The 15496-nt window shown below is 37.8% G+C and overlaps 1 protein-coding gene across 1 annotated transcript; it reads left to right on the forward strand.

Annotated features, from left to right (window-relative positions):
• The first annotated feature begins 5611 nt into the window (after nucleotides 1–5611).
• On the forward strand, nucleotides 5612–12653 carry LOC143221446 (cilia- and flagella-associated protein 58-like). Its single transcript, XM_076446891.1, has 5 exons — nucleotides 5612–5737; nucleotides 6033–6303; nucleotides 9594–10108; nucleotides 10807–11031; nucleotides 12381–12653. Exons 1-5 carry the CDS (start codon nucleotides 5612–5614, stop codon nucleotides 12651–12653), a joined length of 1410 nt encoding a protein of 469 aa, XP_076303006.1.
• The last annotated feature ends 2843 nt before the right edge of the window (nucleotides 12654–15496 follow it).

Consider the following 15496-nt stretch of genomic DNA (forward strand, 5'->3'; position numbering starts at 1 on the left):
TATTCATCGTTCTATACTACTTACGCTACGTTTAAAATTTTTTAATGTGGTTGAGAAACGCATTTTTCTAGTACTTTGGTAGAATGTCTGACCATTCACCGTAATATACTACTTACACTACGTTTGAAATTTTTTGGCGTAACTATGAAATGATTAAAAATTAACTTGTTATTTGCTGTTTTTTCATCCTTTTTCTATTTCCATTTCTACTGTTTGGTTTTCCTTTTTTATTTCTATTTTTATGTCCATTTTCTTGCTCGTCTTCAACATTTTTCCATTGAAGTTTCTCAGTTTTCTAAATTTCTTTCATCCTTTCGATATAAATGGGTTTCCTTTGATTGCATAGAATTTGCGAAACAGGTGAGTGTTGATGCCTGGAAGAAGTTGTTAGATGAAGTAAAAATTTGCGGCGGGATATAACGTATTTTTCTACTACTTCGGTGGATTGTCTGAGTATTTATCGTTCTATACTACTTACGCTACGTTTAAAATTTGTTGGCGTTGTTAAGATATATTTTAAAAAACGTATTTTTTTACTACTACTTTGTAGAATGTCTGAACATTTATCGTTATATACTACTCACGCTACGTGTTACAGAAGATTGAATACTACTAAATTAATTTTTCCTTTTTCTTTTAAACATCAGACTTCAAGTGAGCAACGCTAATAGTAGTAACACGATTAACACTCCAATCTCGCGTAACATCGCGAATAAATAATTCCACAATAATTCCGAAGAAAGTGACGAAAGCTCGTTTCAAATGCCAGGCGCGAAACACATATTTCGAATCTCGAATCCAGACGAAGAAAAAAAAAATAACGCGAGGAATAATCTGTTTTTCTCGTTCGAAATAAACTTGAAATCGGTGAATATATTTCCACCGGATTCCTTTTCACCAACGAACGGAAATTTGTAAATATTTCTCGCATAAAACGGTCGATGCGTGTAGAAGATATTTCGTAACATTATTCTGGCGTGTGTGTGCGTGTATATCGGTGAAAAAAAGTTGCTGGAATTTTTTCCCGAATAAAACGTGCAATTTTCAAGCGTGTACCCGCATCAAGCTATATAAAGGCTGCTATCTATGGGTTTTAGAGTGATCGGATGTAATCGCTGGCTGGAAAGCACGCGGATCGAACTCTGCACTTGCACAGGATTGCAGATCCTGTTTCTCGTAGTAGTTGGTAATCTAGTATTAATTACAATTTCATGTACAATCACGAAACGAGCCCGGTTACATACGTCCGATAATTTCCAACCACATAGGCTTATATGATGCGGTTACGCAGAATGCATTCCCCGGAACCGCTGGTAAGACATTTCCTAGAACCAAGGAAATTCGATTGATCAAACACTTAAATAACTCGAGATATTCGTTGCGATAGGTGTAACTCTCAATTCTGTAATTTTCGATAATTTAGATGCAGGTAACATTCGCGTTTCGAGATTAGATATAACTGTTGAAATGGACGAGGTGTTCGATAATAATTAAAAATTATATGTTATAATTAACCCTTAGCACTCGAAGAATTTTTCGCTAGGAAGAAGAAGCTTTTCTTACGTTTCTATAAGCTCGGTGATACCCCATATGTGAAAATATGCAAAGAAAATTATACGTTTGCCTTTGGAACGAACGGAAGTATTTTATTTCGATATTTCACGTGTAGTTATTTTTAATACAGCGTAGAAAACCAAAGGTGGGTTTTCTTTCGCCTTGGTTTATAGAAAGAATCGAAGACACAACGAGAACGGTTAAAGGAACTAATAGAACTCGCGAAATTTCACTCTTTAACGAGTGGGAAGACAAAAACGCTTCTTCGAATTTGACGACGATATTCTCGGATCTCTCGAATCTCTCTAGTCTCTCGAATCTCGCAAAAGTCTCCGCGTATACCGTCGAAGGTCTCTCTTTTAAAGCTTTCGTCGATTCGCGCTTCGTCCCCCTGTAAAGCTCGCGAAACTCAACGTTTGATTTGGAAAAAAACAACATTTGTCTATCGGTAACTTTGATGTTATCCTGTAATCCTACTTTCCTAAAATTAAGCTTCCTACGATAGTTATTGTCGCTTATTCGAATTCGAGCTATGGCATTAAAACGAATGGCGACTGAGAGTCACCTCTCCAGTGCAAAGGGTTATAATAGAATTTTATGGAAGATGCTTAGAAAATGTAAAGAATACGATAATTGTTCCAAAAGAAGATCAGTATGAAAAATCTCGTTGCATTTATACCAGAACTTTTCGTTTCTTCTGTTCATTCAGTCGAGCAGTATATTTTGCATATTTTTAACATCTTTATTTATTTCTTGATCCCTAAAAATTTGTTAGATTGAGCAAAGGTGTAGATGAAAGCGATCCGAATTTTGAATCCTTCTTTCTTTAGTTTGCTTTATAATTTATCGTTACTTTCTGTTGTCTATAGTAAATAGCAATATTAACTTCGGTATCTCAGGATCATAAAGAGATTATAAAGAATTGTGAAGGAGAAGATCGCAATCACTTCTATGATGATTTCTGTGCATATATCTCGTCACAAAAAAAAAAAAAAAAATTAAAAACTGAGGTATGCGACAGTAAATAGCAATATTTAATTTCCGCATCTCAGGATCGTAAAGAGATTGTAAAAAATCGAAAAACGGAAGATCGCAACCGCTTTTAGGACGACTTCTATACCTACATCTCGTCACAAAAAAAAGGAATTTAGAACTGAGATATGAGACAGTAGATAGTAATATTAATGTCCCGTATTTCAGGATCATATAAAGATTATAAAGAATTGAAAAGTGGAAGATCTGAACGACCCCTTCTAAGATGATACCTGCATCTCGTCACAAAAAGAATTTTAAACTGAGATATGAGACAGTAGATAGCAATAGTAACGTTCCGCGTCTCAGGATCATAAAGACATCATAAAGAATGCCTACATCTCGTTACAAAAAAAAAAAATGTTAAAGTGAGATATAAGACAGTAGATAACAATATTAATGTTTCGCATCTCAGGATTATAAAGAATTGAAAAGTGGAAGATCTGAACGACCCCTTCTAGATGATACCTGCATCTCGTCACAAAAAAATAATTTAAATGTGAAATATGAAACAGTAAATATAAGAAATTAATGCTTCGCGTCTCAGGAACGAAAAGAAATTCGAAAGCATTGAACGCGGAAGATCGCAACCTCTTTTAGAACGATTTCTATCTCTACATCTCGTCATAAATCTTCCCAAGGCATCCCTTTCTAGGACGATGCCTAGATCTCGTCACAAAAAAAAAAGATTTTAGAACGAAGACATCAGACATTAGATAAGAATATTAATTTCACGTCTCAGGATCGTAATGAGATTATAAAGAATGCTTGCACCACGTCACAAAAAAAAAAAAAAAGAATTAAGAACTGAGATATGAGACAGTAAATAGCAATATTAATTTTCACATCTCAGGATCATAAAGATATTATAAAAAATCGAAAAGCGGAAGATTGCAACCGCTTTTAGGACGACTTCTATACCTACATCTCGTCACAAAAAAAAAGGAATTTAGAACTGAGATATGAGACAGTAAATAGTAATATTAATGCCCCGTATTTCAGGATCATAAAAAGATTATAAAGAATTGAAACGCGGAAGATCGCAACAACCCCTTCAAGGCCGATGCCTACATTTCGTCACAAAAAAAAAAAAGATTTTAGAACTGAGACATCAGACGTTAGACAGGAATATTAATTTCCACGTCTCAGGATCGTAATGAGATTATAAAGAATGCTTGCACCACGTCACAAAAAAAAAAAAAAAAGAATTAAGAACTAAAATATGCGACAGTAAATAGCAATATTAATTTCCACATCTCAGGAACATAAAAAAGGATAAAGAATTGCAAAGCGAAAGATCGCAACCCCTTATAGGACGACTTCCAATTCAAACATCTCGTCACAAATCTTCCGAAAGGAAGATAGGTCTAAGCCTGAGGAAACCAGGAACGAACGACTGACCTAGGTCTACCTTTACCCCCTGCTGCCGGCAAACCATATATCCGTCAGCGCAATTTGCTCGATGTCTGTGCACACAGCAACCGTACAGATCCCTCGTCTACTATACAACTTGGCTGACAGCTCACGCTATATCAACACCTATTATTAGATAGATGTTTAACAGCACGTCTACCTCTACTGCGTCCAGGATACCTGATTACGCAGAACACCTGAGCAATTCAGCTTATCCAATCTCGTTCGCGCCGTTTTCGAAAACACGTGTTCGATCATCGAGATCATCGCGGCTGGAATTTTTTCAGGAGCAACGTGGATTATTTTCGTGAGTTATTTTGTAAAATGGTTGCGTTTAGGAATGTTTGACACATTAGACCTAGTGAAAGACGCAAATAAAGATCATTCGATTACATAAAGTTGAAATTTGAGAGTTTCGATTTTATTAAATAATTTATTAAATACTCCGTTAATGCGGTTTTCGAAGAAATATTTAATTATTCAACTGTGTTCGAATATTAACCCTTTGCGAAAGAGAAACACATTCGGTGTATACTAAACTATTAAAAATAATAAATCGAGGGAAATTCTGCGAATTGAAAATTATGTATGATAGCGGTAAAATTATTTTTCGCTAAATTCCGTGTATGTTTCATTTTGAAAAATTAAAAAACTTCCACATATATTGTGACATTCGTTCGCAAAGAGTTAAAATTTCTAGCAAAGTGAATTTTGACTATCTTTGACAGAAAAATTGTGAAATATAAGTTTTATAATTTCGATGACTGATCCTTATGTCTTCACCAAAGAATATGAAAATTCGTAAAGTAGTATATAAAAGAGTATTAAATATAATACGCTACAATTCTGTGCTATTAGGTTGGTGCACATGAAATGTCGGATTTTTAAGCGGATATATAAAATTGCATATCTTTTTCAAAAGCTGTTTATTCGATCAAAATATGCTCCATTCGCTTCGATACACTCTTCCCAACGAGGCTTTAACTGAGTGATACGTACTGAGTCCTCGTAGACTCTTAACTGACTGATACGTACTGAGTCCTCGTAGACTCTTGACTCACTGATACGTATTGAGTCCTCGTAGACTCTTGACTCTTAACTGAGTGATACGTACTGAGTCCTCGTAGACTCTTAACTGACTGATACGTATTGAGTCCTCGTAGACTCTTAACTCACTGATACGTATTGAGTCCTCGTAGACTCTTGACACTTAACTGAGTGATACGTACTGAGTCCTCGTAGACTCCTAACTGACTGATACGTACTGAGTCCTCGTAGACTCTTAACTCTTAACTGACTGATACGTACTGAGTCCTCGTAGACTCTTAACTGACTGATACGTACTGAGTCTTCCTAGACTCTTAACTGTCAACTGAATGAGACTTTTCCGCATTTCGGAAGCCTTTTTATATTCTCCACGATTTTCCAAAATGCGTTTGTGAAAACCGTGGAGTGGGCCAAACAGGGGGTGGCTTCCCCTTGATTGGCATTTGGGAATTCCAGAAGGGAGAGGATCTTCCACGCGAGACGGTGGTGGAGAAAACCCCTCTCCTTCAAGGTGAATTACCGTAATTATTAGTCACCCGAGTAGTTATGGAAAATATTTCGGTTTATGGGGCCAATCGACATTTATGGCCCCGCGCTAGGACCTGGGACCGTCGACCAGGGTAGCGCGAGCGGTCCTACCTCTGACCCATTGTCAGCCAAGCTCTCGGTGCCAGAGCCTACTTTCGATAAAGTATGGTTTCGTACTACGTGCCGTTTTTAGTAATTAAACAATAAGACCTTTGAAACTGGGAAAGTCCAGGAAATACCGCGATATGTGGCACTAAAAGCTCGGCTGATGGAAAACAGCAACGGTGTTGCAACAGAACACCACGTACAAAATCAAACTCTCCAGTTTCCTAAACGTTTCCCATAGAACCTATGCGAGCACGCGGAACACGGATAACCCAATCCGTCTATGGAAATGAACCCTGGCCGATTTGCATATGCGTGACTAATCTGAGCGTGTAACTTGGTCGCGTTAATAGGTGGAGGAATACATAAGCGAGGCGAAGCTGAAGCAGGTGGAGATGTCGAATTACAAGAAACGTCTGGCTGAGAGCGAGGCGAAATACCGTCAGCAACAGAATCTGTTCGAGGCTGTTCGAGCGGAGAGGAACACTTGCGGGAAGAGCTTGACAGAGGCCCACGACGAGATCCAGGAGCTGAAGAACAAACTCAGGGTGCTCACTCACCAGATCGAGCAGCTGAAAGAGGACATCGTTACCAAGGAAGGACAACTGATCAAGGAGGAGTTCCGTAAGCTTCTGGCAACCGTTTCACCTACCGTTTGATCCGTGATAATTTGTTAATTGAATCTCACTGGCCTCGAGGTAGCTCGGTTCTTCGGTCCGCGCGTGATGTTTGCTTCGAGTTTGCCAAGTCGCTTTGCTGGTCTTCTATGTGGCTCTTCGAGCGAGTTTGAATTATTAGAGCGTGTCGCGGAGGGTGGTTAATCCGTTAAGTAGGTTTTTGATTAGATGCTTTTTCGAGCGTGGACTTGGAGATTAATAAAGTTAAGCTTCGTGTATTTAGAAGTTCGAGGATTTAGGTGAGTGGAGATTAGGGTTTAGAATATTGGTTATTTGGATGAGTAAGTTTGTTTGAAATTGTTAGCTGATAGATTAAAGTGGTTCTTTGTGTATTATTTGGTAAGTTGGAAGTTCGTAGAAATTTTCGGATGTTAATTTATAAACAGGATAGCGATGTTGACTGTGTAATTAACCCTTTCGGTTAATTATTAATGAATGTTATTAACCCTTTGCACTGGAGAGGTGACTCTCAGTCACCATTCGTTTTAATGCCATAGCTAGAATTCGAATAAGCGATAATAACTATCGTAGGAAGCTTAATTTTAGGAAAGTAGGATTACAGGATAACATCAAAGTTACCGATAGACAAATGTTGTTTTTTTCCAAATCAAACGTTGAGTTTCGCGAGCTTTACAGGGAACGAAGCGCGAATCGACGAAAGCTTTAAAAGAGTGACCTTCGACGGTATACGCGGAGACTTTTGCGAGATTCGAGAGACTAGAGAGATTCGAGAGATCCGAGAATATCGTCGTGAAATTCGAAGAAGCGTTTTTTGTCTTCCCACTCGTTAAAGAGTGAAATTTCGCGAGTTCTATTAGTTCCTTTAACCGTTCTCGTTGTGTCTTCGATTCATTCTATAAACCAAGACGAAAGAAAACCCACCTTTGGTTTTCTACGCTGTATTAAAAATAACTACACGCGAAATATCGAAATAAAATACTTCCGTTCGTTCCAAAGGCCAAACGTGTAATTTTCTTTGCATATTTTCACATACGGGGTATCACCGAGCTTATAGAAACGTGAGAAAAGCTTCTTCTTCGTAACGAAAAATTCTTCGAGTGCAAAGGGTTAATATTACTGCTTCCTGTTTTCTTCGGCTGTTCTAATCGTCCCATTAATTAGTATTTGTGATTTATTACATTATACTCTTTGTTTTGGTATTTATTAAGTTACTCTCGTAGTTTTGTTATTTGTTTTAATTTTGTAATATTGGAACATATTATTTATATCAACGCTATTTACTTTAATTAATGTTCTAGGAAGAAATAGATGATTTTAAAACGTTAAACGCTACACCTGTTTTGTCTTTATTACGACAAAGCAGTGTAAATATTTTAGAAATGTTTTTAAACACGTTAAATACCGCATCAGTCATCGATATTGTCGCGGCCCGAATGAAAAGTTTAGTGTCGATCACGCTAAAAATTTTTATGGATAAAAATTATGGTATAACCGCGGCCATATCCTCCGTACCGAAAGGGTTAAAATAAAAACGAGTCCTTTCACACGAAGATTTCGATTCGTTGTAAGTTAGTCACTATTAGGACACCAGATACTTTGTATCTATGTAGCTATAATGTTGTAAAGGACAGTAGGAAAAGGAAGGAACGCGTTTCGTCTTGTGAGAAATAAAGGAAAAAACGTATAATACTGTGAAGAATGGTGCTATCCACGAAAGTCACTATAGTAGCTATTATATTATAGTAACGCGACGTTTCCAAAGATGGTATCTATCAAAGCCTATAACGTCGCAAAAAATCGGTGCTATCCACGAAAACTACTATAGTGAAGCGTCGTTCTCAAAGATGATATCCACAAACGTTACTATAGTGACGCGTCGTTCTGAAAAATGATATCCACAAATGCTACTATAGTGACGCGTTGTTCTGAAAAATGATATCCACCAACGTTACTATAGTGACGCGTCGTTCTGAAAAATGATATCCACCAACGCTACTATAGTAACGCGACGATCTCAAAGTTGAAATCCACAAACGCTACTATAGTGACGCGTCGTTCTAAAAATAATATCCACAAACGCTACTATAGTGACGCGTCGTTCTAAAAAATAATATCCACAAACGACTAGTATAGTGACGCGTTGTTCTGAAAAATGATATCCACAAATGCTACTATAGAGACGCATCGTTCTCAAAGATGATATCCACAAATGCTACTATAGTGACGCGTCGTTGTCAAAGTTGAAATCCACAAACGCTACTATAGTGACGTGTCGTTCTGAAGATGATATACAAGTGTCGAACCTAAAAGATTAATTTCTATCTATCTCGGTAAACCAATCTTTTATATTTTACACCAATTGCCTTCCATTCTTATATAAGATTTACCAGATCTAGTAATAATTAACGTCGTTTTCCAATACGTTTTTCAAAACTGATTTATTTAAACGAAACGAAAGAATTTAATCAACGATATAGCTTGCCGTTGTTTTCGATTATTCGCGCCCAACGCTCAGGCAGCATCTTAATCCCTCTATTGTAAAATTCTCGCGATTTCGATTCGAATAATTCGGTGGAGGCATTTTTCAGGCGCTCTTCGTTATCGAAACGTTTTCCAGGAAGAAAATTTTGCGAGGAACGAAAGAAACGATAATCGGAAGGGCAATGTCAGGAGAATACGCAGCTCCAGGAGAACTTCCCATCCGAACTCGCCTAGTTTTTCCACCGCGATTCTTGCGGCACGCGCTCCTGCGTTATCCCGACGAAGAATCACGCCCTTCCGATTAATCAGCGCCGGTTCTTTTTCTCTCAAAGCTCCAGCTAACCTTTCCAATTGTCCACTGTACACTTCGCAACGGCATCTCGACCCAGAGCACTACGGATATCTTTCGCAGCCTCGTTTGCTTTTCTTCCGACTGGAACTCGCAAAGCGCGCAATGCCGAATACGCTTTTCATCCGCCATCTTTTTAACCCTAGATTCGCGAAATAAAACAGTTCGAACGCAAACTTCTCGCGGCGAAGCTTATTAATTACGCTTCGCACTTTCCGTGTGTATCGCGTGTTTGTAGATCGCGTCGATGATGTTAGCGGGAAGCGGGATTTTAAACGAATACTAAAAAACAACGTTATTCATTACTAGACCCGATAGAATAAATCCTACATTTCTCGTCAAATCGTGCTTCGATCAAGCTTCGAATCTCAACGAGGAAAGCGGAGCTTGTCTAGCAAAGCCTCGAAAGAGCAATGGTTTCTCACGTGATTTTCTACCTTTCACAGTTCGCAGCAAAGTGGAAAAGGAAAAAGAAGGCTTGAGGGTCGAGCTGCAGAGCAGTCGCAAAGAGGTGTCCGATCTGAAACGTGAGATCGAGTCTATGAAGCAGGAGGAGAAAAGCCTGAGACAGGTGATCCAGCGTGCGGAATTGGACATCGGAAGGCACAAGAAGGACATCGACAACGTGATGAATGAAAGAGACATCCTGGGTACCCAACTGGTTCGCAGGAACGATGAACTGAGTCTGCAATACAGCAGGATAAAGGTTTTGCATGTGACGCTCCAGCAAGGAGAGGTTCAGTACAATCAGAGATTGGAGGATATCAAGTTGTTGAAGTTGGAAGTGAAGAAGCTGAGAACGGAGAAGACTCTTCTGATAAAGAACATCTCGAACATGAGCGATCTACGCAAGGAATTGTACCATCTGAACCAGGACCTGTCGAGAGAGAGGCTGAAAGTGATGGCGCTGGAAGAGGTGGTGCAGACGCCGTTAAACATTCATAGGTGGAGGAAACTCGAGGTGTGTTATGATCTGTTTTTAACACATTCCGTACGGGTCACGAGATATCTCGTTTTTAGCAAATCGAACGTTGCGGATTGATATATATTTTTTAGGTTTTTTCAATCGATAATTTAAGGAATTAAAAGTAGATTTTCTTGTTACGTTGCAAGGATAATAAATTTCACGTTTTAATTTGTAAAGAAGCAACTTAATACCTTATGAGAATATAATACCAGATTAATAAAGTAATAGGATTAGCATAGGATAGCAAGTGAGAATGATTTTTTCATAGTTAGAGGAAACTCGAGGTGTGTTATCATCTGCTATGTTAATACGAAAGCGAGAAGATCATTTAACAATTCTTACAGTAATACTCAAATTTGGAGATAATTATTTCTCTAGAATTGAATTCTTATTTTAATTCTCCAATTTCGAGATAATTATTTTTCTAGTATCCCGTTGAAGTTGATTAGTTATTAGTTAAATAGGAAATGGTAAGTGAGAATGTCTTTTTATGAGATGAAGAAACTCGAAGTGTGTTATCATCTACTGTGTTAATACGAAAGCGAAAGGATCATTTTTAGAATTGAATTCTTATTTTAATACTCAAACTTGGGGTTAATAATTTTTCTAGTATCCCGTTGAAGTTCATTAGTTATTAGTTAAATATGGGATGGCATGTGAGAATGTGTTTTAATAAAATATTTTCTGAAAAGGGTTCCGATCCAAGTACCTATGAGTTGTTGAAGAAGATTCAGATTCTGCAGAAACGCGTGATAAAGATGGCGACTGACCTTGTGGAGAAAGAGAAGAAGGTGAAAGACACCGAGAAATTGTATATGAATCTACGAGAAATTCTATCAAACCATCCAGGACCTCAAGTGACGATTTCCCTAAACAAAACTCAGAAAGCTCTACGCGAGAGGGGACAGAAAGTGAAGGTACAGCAAATTTTTAAACACAAAATGCCTAAAATTATTGTTCTCAGGAAAAAGTACCGACTGACCAAAGACATATATTTGAAACCATACATACGCAACTTTTGCGTGCGTGAAACGCATCTGCGTCGCGAGTACAGCGTGAATATCTTATATTTAGACGAATTTTTGCTGATTTCCGTCATCGACGCGTGATTTACTTGCGATGATCGCTTTTCCCGGTAAAATAAAATACACCAAGCTCAATAAAAAAGGAAAAAGAATGGAAAGAAAATTGTTTCCTTCCAACATGACTAAATGTCACTTGGTACTTTATCTCTGAACAAAATCTGAGTTCACCGATTCAAAAAATTATTATTCTCAGGAAAAAGTACCAACTGACCAAAAATATAAATATTCGAAACCATTAAAATGCAACTGATCCTTTTCTCAATAGAAATAAAATACACCAATCTTAATAAAATGAAATGAAAACAAAATCATTTCCTTTCGAAACAATCAAATGTCACTTGATACTTTATCTCTGAGAAAAATCCGAGTTCCCGATTCAAAAAATTATTATTCTCAGGAAAAAGTACTAACTGACGGAAAATATATATCTGAAACCGTACATTCTGAGCTCATCTATTCAAAAAATTATTATTCTCAGGAAAAGGTACCAAATGACCAAAAATATACATTTAAATCCATACGTACGTGACTGATCCTTTTCCCGATAAAATAAAACACACCAAGCCCAATGAAAGAAAGAATGGAAAATATAAAGAAAATCGTTTCCTTGCAACACGATCAAATTCAAGTTCACTTGGTACTTTATCTCTGAGAAAAATCCGAGTCCACCGATTGAAAAAATTATTATTCTCAGGAAAAAGAACTAACTGACCAAAAATATATATCTGAAACCATACGTTCTGAGTTCATCTATTCAAAAAATTATTATTCTCAGGAAAAAGTACCAATTGACCAAAGATATAAATATTCTGAACCAATACATACGCAACTGATCCTTTTCTCAATAGAATAATATACACCAAGCTTAATAAAAAACTGAAAACAAAATCGTTTGCTTTCAAAACAATCAAATGTCACTCGGTATTTTATCTGAATCCACCAATTCAAAAAATTCTTATTCTCAGGAAAAAGTACCAACTGACCAAAAATATAAATATTCCAAACCATACGTACGGTACTGATCCTTTTCTCGTTAGAATAAAACATACCAAGTTCAATGAAAGAAAGAATGGAAAATATAAAGAAAATCGCTTCCTTGCAACATGACCGAATTCATGGTCACTTGGTACTTTATCTCCTGACCAAAATCCAAGTTCCCCGACTCAAAGAAACTTTCACAGTGCCTGTTGGCTGAGCTGAGCATGTACGAGGTGCAAATGGGCGAGTACAGGATCGGGATGGACAGGATGAGCATCGAGATGACGGAGCTGCGTAAGAAATTCTACACCCAAAAGAAAAAGCTCGAAAGTTCAAAGAATACCAAGCCCAAATCACTTTCCGAAACTATTCTCCCGGCGGTGGAGCAAACTCGAAAGAAATTCTGCGGCGGTGGTTTCAACATGGTCACTCCAACGCCCAGAAACTGTTTCATGGTGGATTCAGCTTGCAGATGAACCCGCATCGCCGTAAAAATGGCGTCCGGAAAGGAGTGTGTTTGCCGAGACGGTGTAATGAAAATATAACGGTGTACCTTGCAGGATTTTCTCTGTGTATGTCCGCGAATCTCCGCGTTGTTTCTTTCTTTCCTCTGTTCGGAACTTCTGTCAATATTTGCCAACCACCATGCAAACGCGGCTGTTGACCAACGCGGGGTTGGAAAAGGGTAATTCGTTTTCCTTTTCTCTTTTCCTCGAATATTCGCATAAATGGAACGCAAAGAACGAGGATGTTAGCACATCTTGCGACTAAAGTCGTTTTTCAAGAATTATTGATGGCTTTTTGTGATGTTTTTATGATAAAATCGGATAGATTGCAAAAATACAAAAGGTTTGTTGCAAGAATGAATTCCTATGAACTCGTTTTGTTCACAAGATTACGTTGTAAATATCTTTCAATTTTTCATTTTCCTTAGTTTCTCATTTCCCACAAGTTATTTTTATTTATTTTTAAATGGAATAAGGAAATTGATTTTTAAACAGAAACTAAAAGTTTTATTTAACACTAGATTTACGGTTTAGACCCGCCTGATCAACTACGTGTTTTTAAAAAAAGAAGACTATGAGTTTAATTTAAATACAACTACGATATTATCAAACTTAATATAGGTTGATTAATTAGGTTGGTGCACATGAAATGTCGGAACGTTTGTCTTCCTGTTTTCGTTATACTTTTGGTTTTGGCATAACCTCGTTTATAGTCGTACTGTCCATTGCCAGAGTCGCATTTCAACAAAGGAGATTTTCTCGAAAGTCTTCCCTTTTGTTATTTCGTTTGAATTTTCTACCGATACGAATCTAAACGATATTCGTATAATTTTTTTGTACGAGTATAAACTTGGTAATAATGCCGCAAAAGCTGCACGCAACGTAAACCAAGCGTTTGGGGAGAATACAGTTAACGATCGAAAAGTGCAGCGTTGGTTTGAAAAATTTAGGTCCGCTGATTTTTCGCTACAAAATGATCCGCGTGGCAGACCCAAAACGTCTGTGAAAAATGACGATCCGAAGGCATCGGTGGAAGCGGATCCAACTGTATCCACGAGGGAACAGGCTACCAGGATGAAAATTCACCGTACAACAATATTGCGACGTCTTTCTGAAATTGGCAAGGTGAAGAAAATGGATAAGTGGGTACCGCGCGAACTAACCGAGCGAAATAAGCTGGATCGGTTGAACGTATGCTCATCGTTACTATCCCGATTTCATCGAGAGCCATTGAAATACGAAGTTTCGCAGCACCCAGCCTATTCACCGGATCTCTCGCCAACCGACTTTCATTTTTTTAAACATTTAGAACTGTTTTTACGAGCTAAACGGTATGAAAATGAAGACAGTTTGAAAAATTCGATATCAGAATTTATCGATTCTAAAGATCAGAATTTTTTTAGGACAGGCATCTATGCTTTAATCGTTGGGAAAAGTGTATCGAAGCGAATGGAGCATATTCTGATTGAATAAACAGCTTTTGAAAAAAGATATGCAGTTTTATACATTCACTTAAAAATCCGACATTTCATTTGCATCAACCTAATATTAATATTGTATAATTGGAGATACTCACCCGTCAAATTCACGGGTCCCATAAATCTAATGTTAAAAAACCTAATGTTTAAAATCTACATCTATTTTATGCAGAAGGAATTTTGCATTCGAACTTTAAAAATCGCGGTAAGACTTTGGCAGCAAAGTGCCTGCGCAAGATGTGTTAAGTCGTATTGTTCGTTTGTTGTTTGAAAATCGAGGATAACATTCATTATTCTCAGCTGGCGGAATAAAATTGCCGGGATGTTTGCTTTGTTTCCCGGAATGGCAGAGCAAATGTTGATTTTTGTTTAAGTGAGTCAGGCGTTTAGGGAGTTGTCGAAGGATTATGGATTTTTGGCGGCCATTGTTTGCTCTGTTTTCGCCTGCTCGTTTTTCCTTTCGGCTCTGTCCTTGGTTTCGCAGTATTTCGTGACTGCCCTTTTTAACCCATTTGCATCATATGGAAATATGAAAAAGTGCTCTGCTCGCGAAGAAATTCTCGAAACTTTTCGAAACTCGTTTCGAACCTCGAAACGAGCCATTATTTCCTGCACGACTGAAAAGAATTCTATTGGCACATCTATCATTCGAATATTCTCTTATCTAAACCTCCCGTTGTCCGAATAATCCATTTTCTTGGTTAATTCGGCACGAAACGAGACATTGAAACGAGAACGGAAAATATTAACCGTAGAAATAAAAAGGAGAGACGTTATAGTAGCTGGAAAACAGCATAAGCGACGCGAAAGCGAAGAAACGTTGCAGCCATTTTCGCGACGAAGCATTCCCGAATATTAGAAGACTTAGAAGAACTCGGAAGAAGAAGAATCTAGAGTAGAGGAGGCGCGGAAAACGTTTTTAAGGGTTTATGTCACAAACGGAACGCAACAGCTAAACGCGAGTCGAGACACGTTGCTGATTCTTTAACCCATTTGCATCATGGAAATATGAAAAAAGGCCCGTATCACCGGAAAATTTTTATTTTATATTTAGGTGTAAAATTGTATAAAAGTAAAGAAAATCATTTTTCAGCGTTATTTGTTAGAAATTTTGTTCAGTGTGGTAATATTTGAAATGTGGGATGCGTATAGGCACTTGACAATTTTCACACCGGTAAATAGTTTCCCTCCTTTTCTTTTCTTCTAGACAAACAACGCGACGCTTTTGAGCTCGTTTCGCCGAAGTTGATGGTACGACCATTGGAAAATGTTGTCCGGAAAATCTCGGTGGCAATGACACGGACGTTGTAACTTTTTGCGTTTTTCTCGGTGCAT

Source organism: Lasioglossum baleicum, unplaced genomic scaffold, assembly GCF_051020765.1.
Source record: "Lasioglossum baleicum unplaced genomic scaffold, iyLasBale1 scaffold2407, whole genome shotgun sequence".
NCBI lineage: Eukaryota > Metazoa > Arthropoda > Insecta > Hymenoptera > Halictidae > Lasioglossum > Lasioglossum baleicum.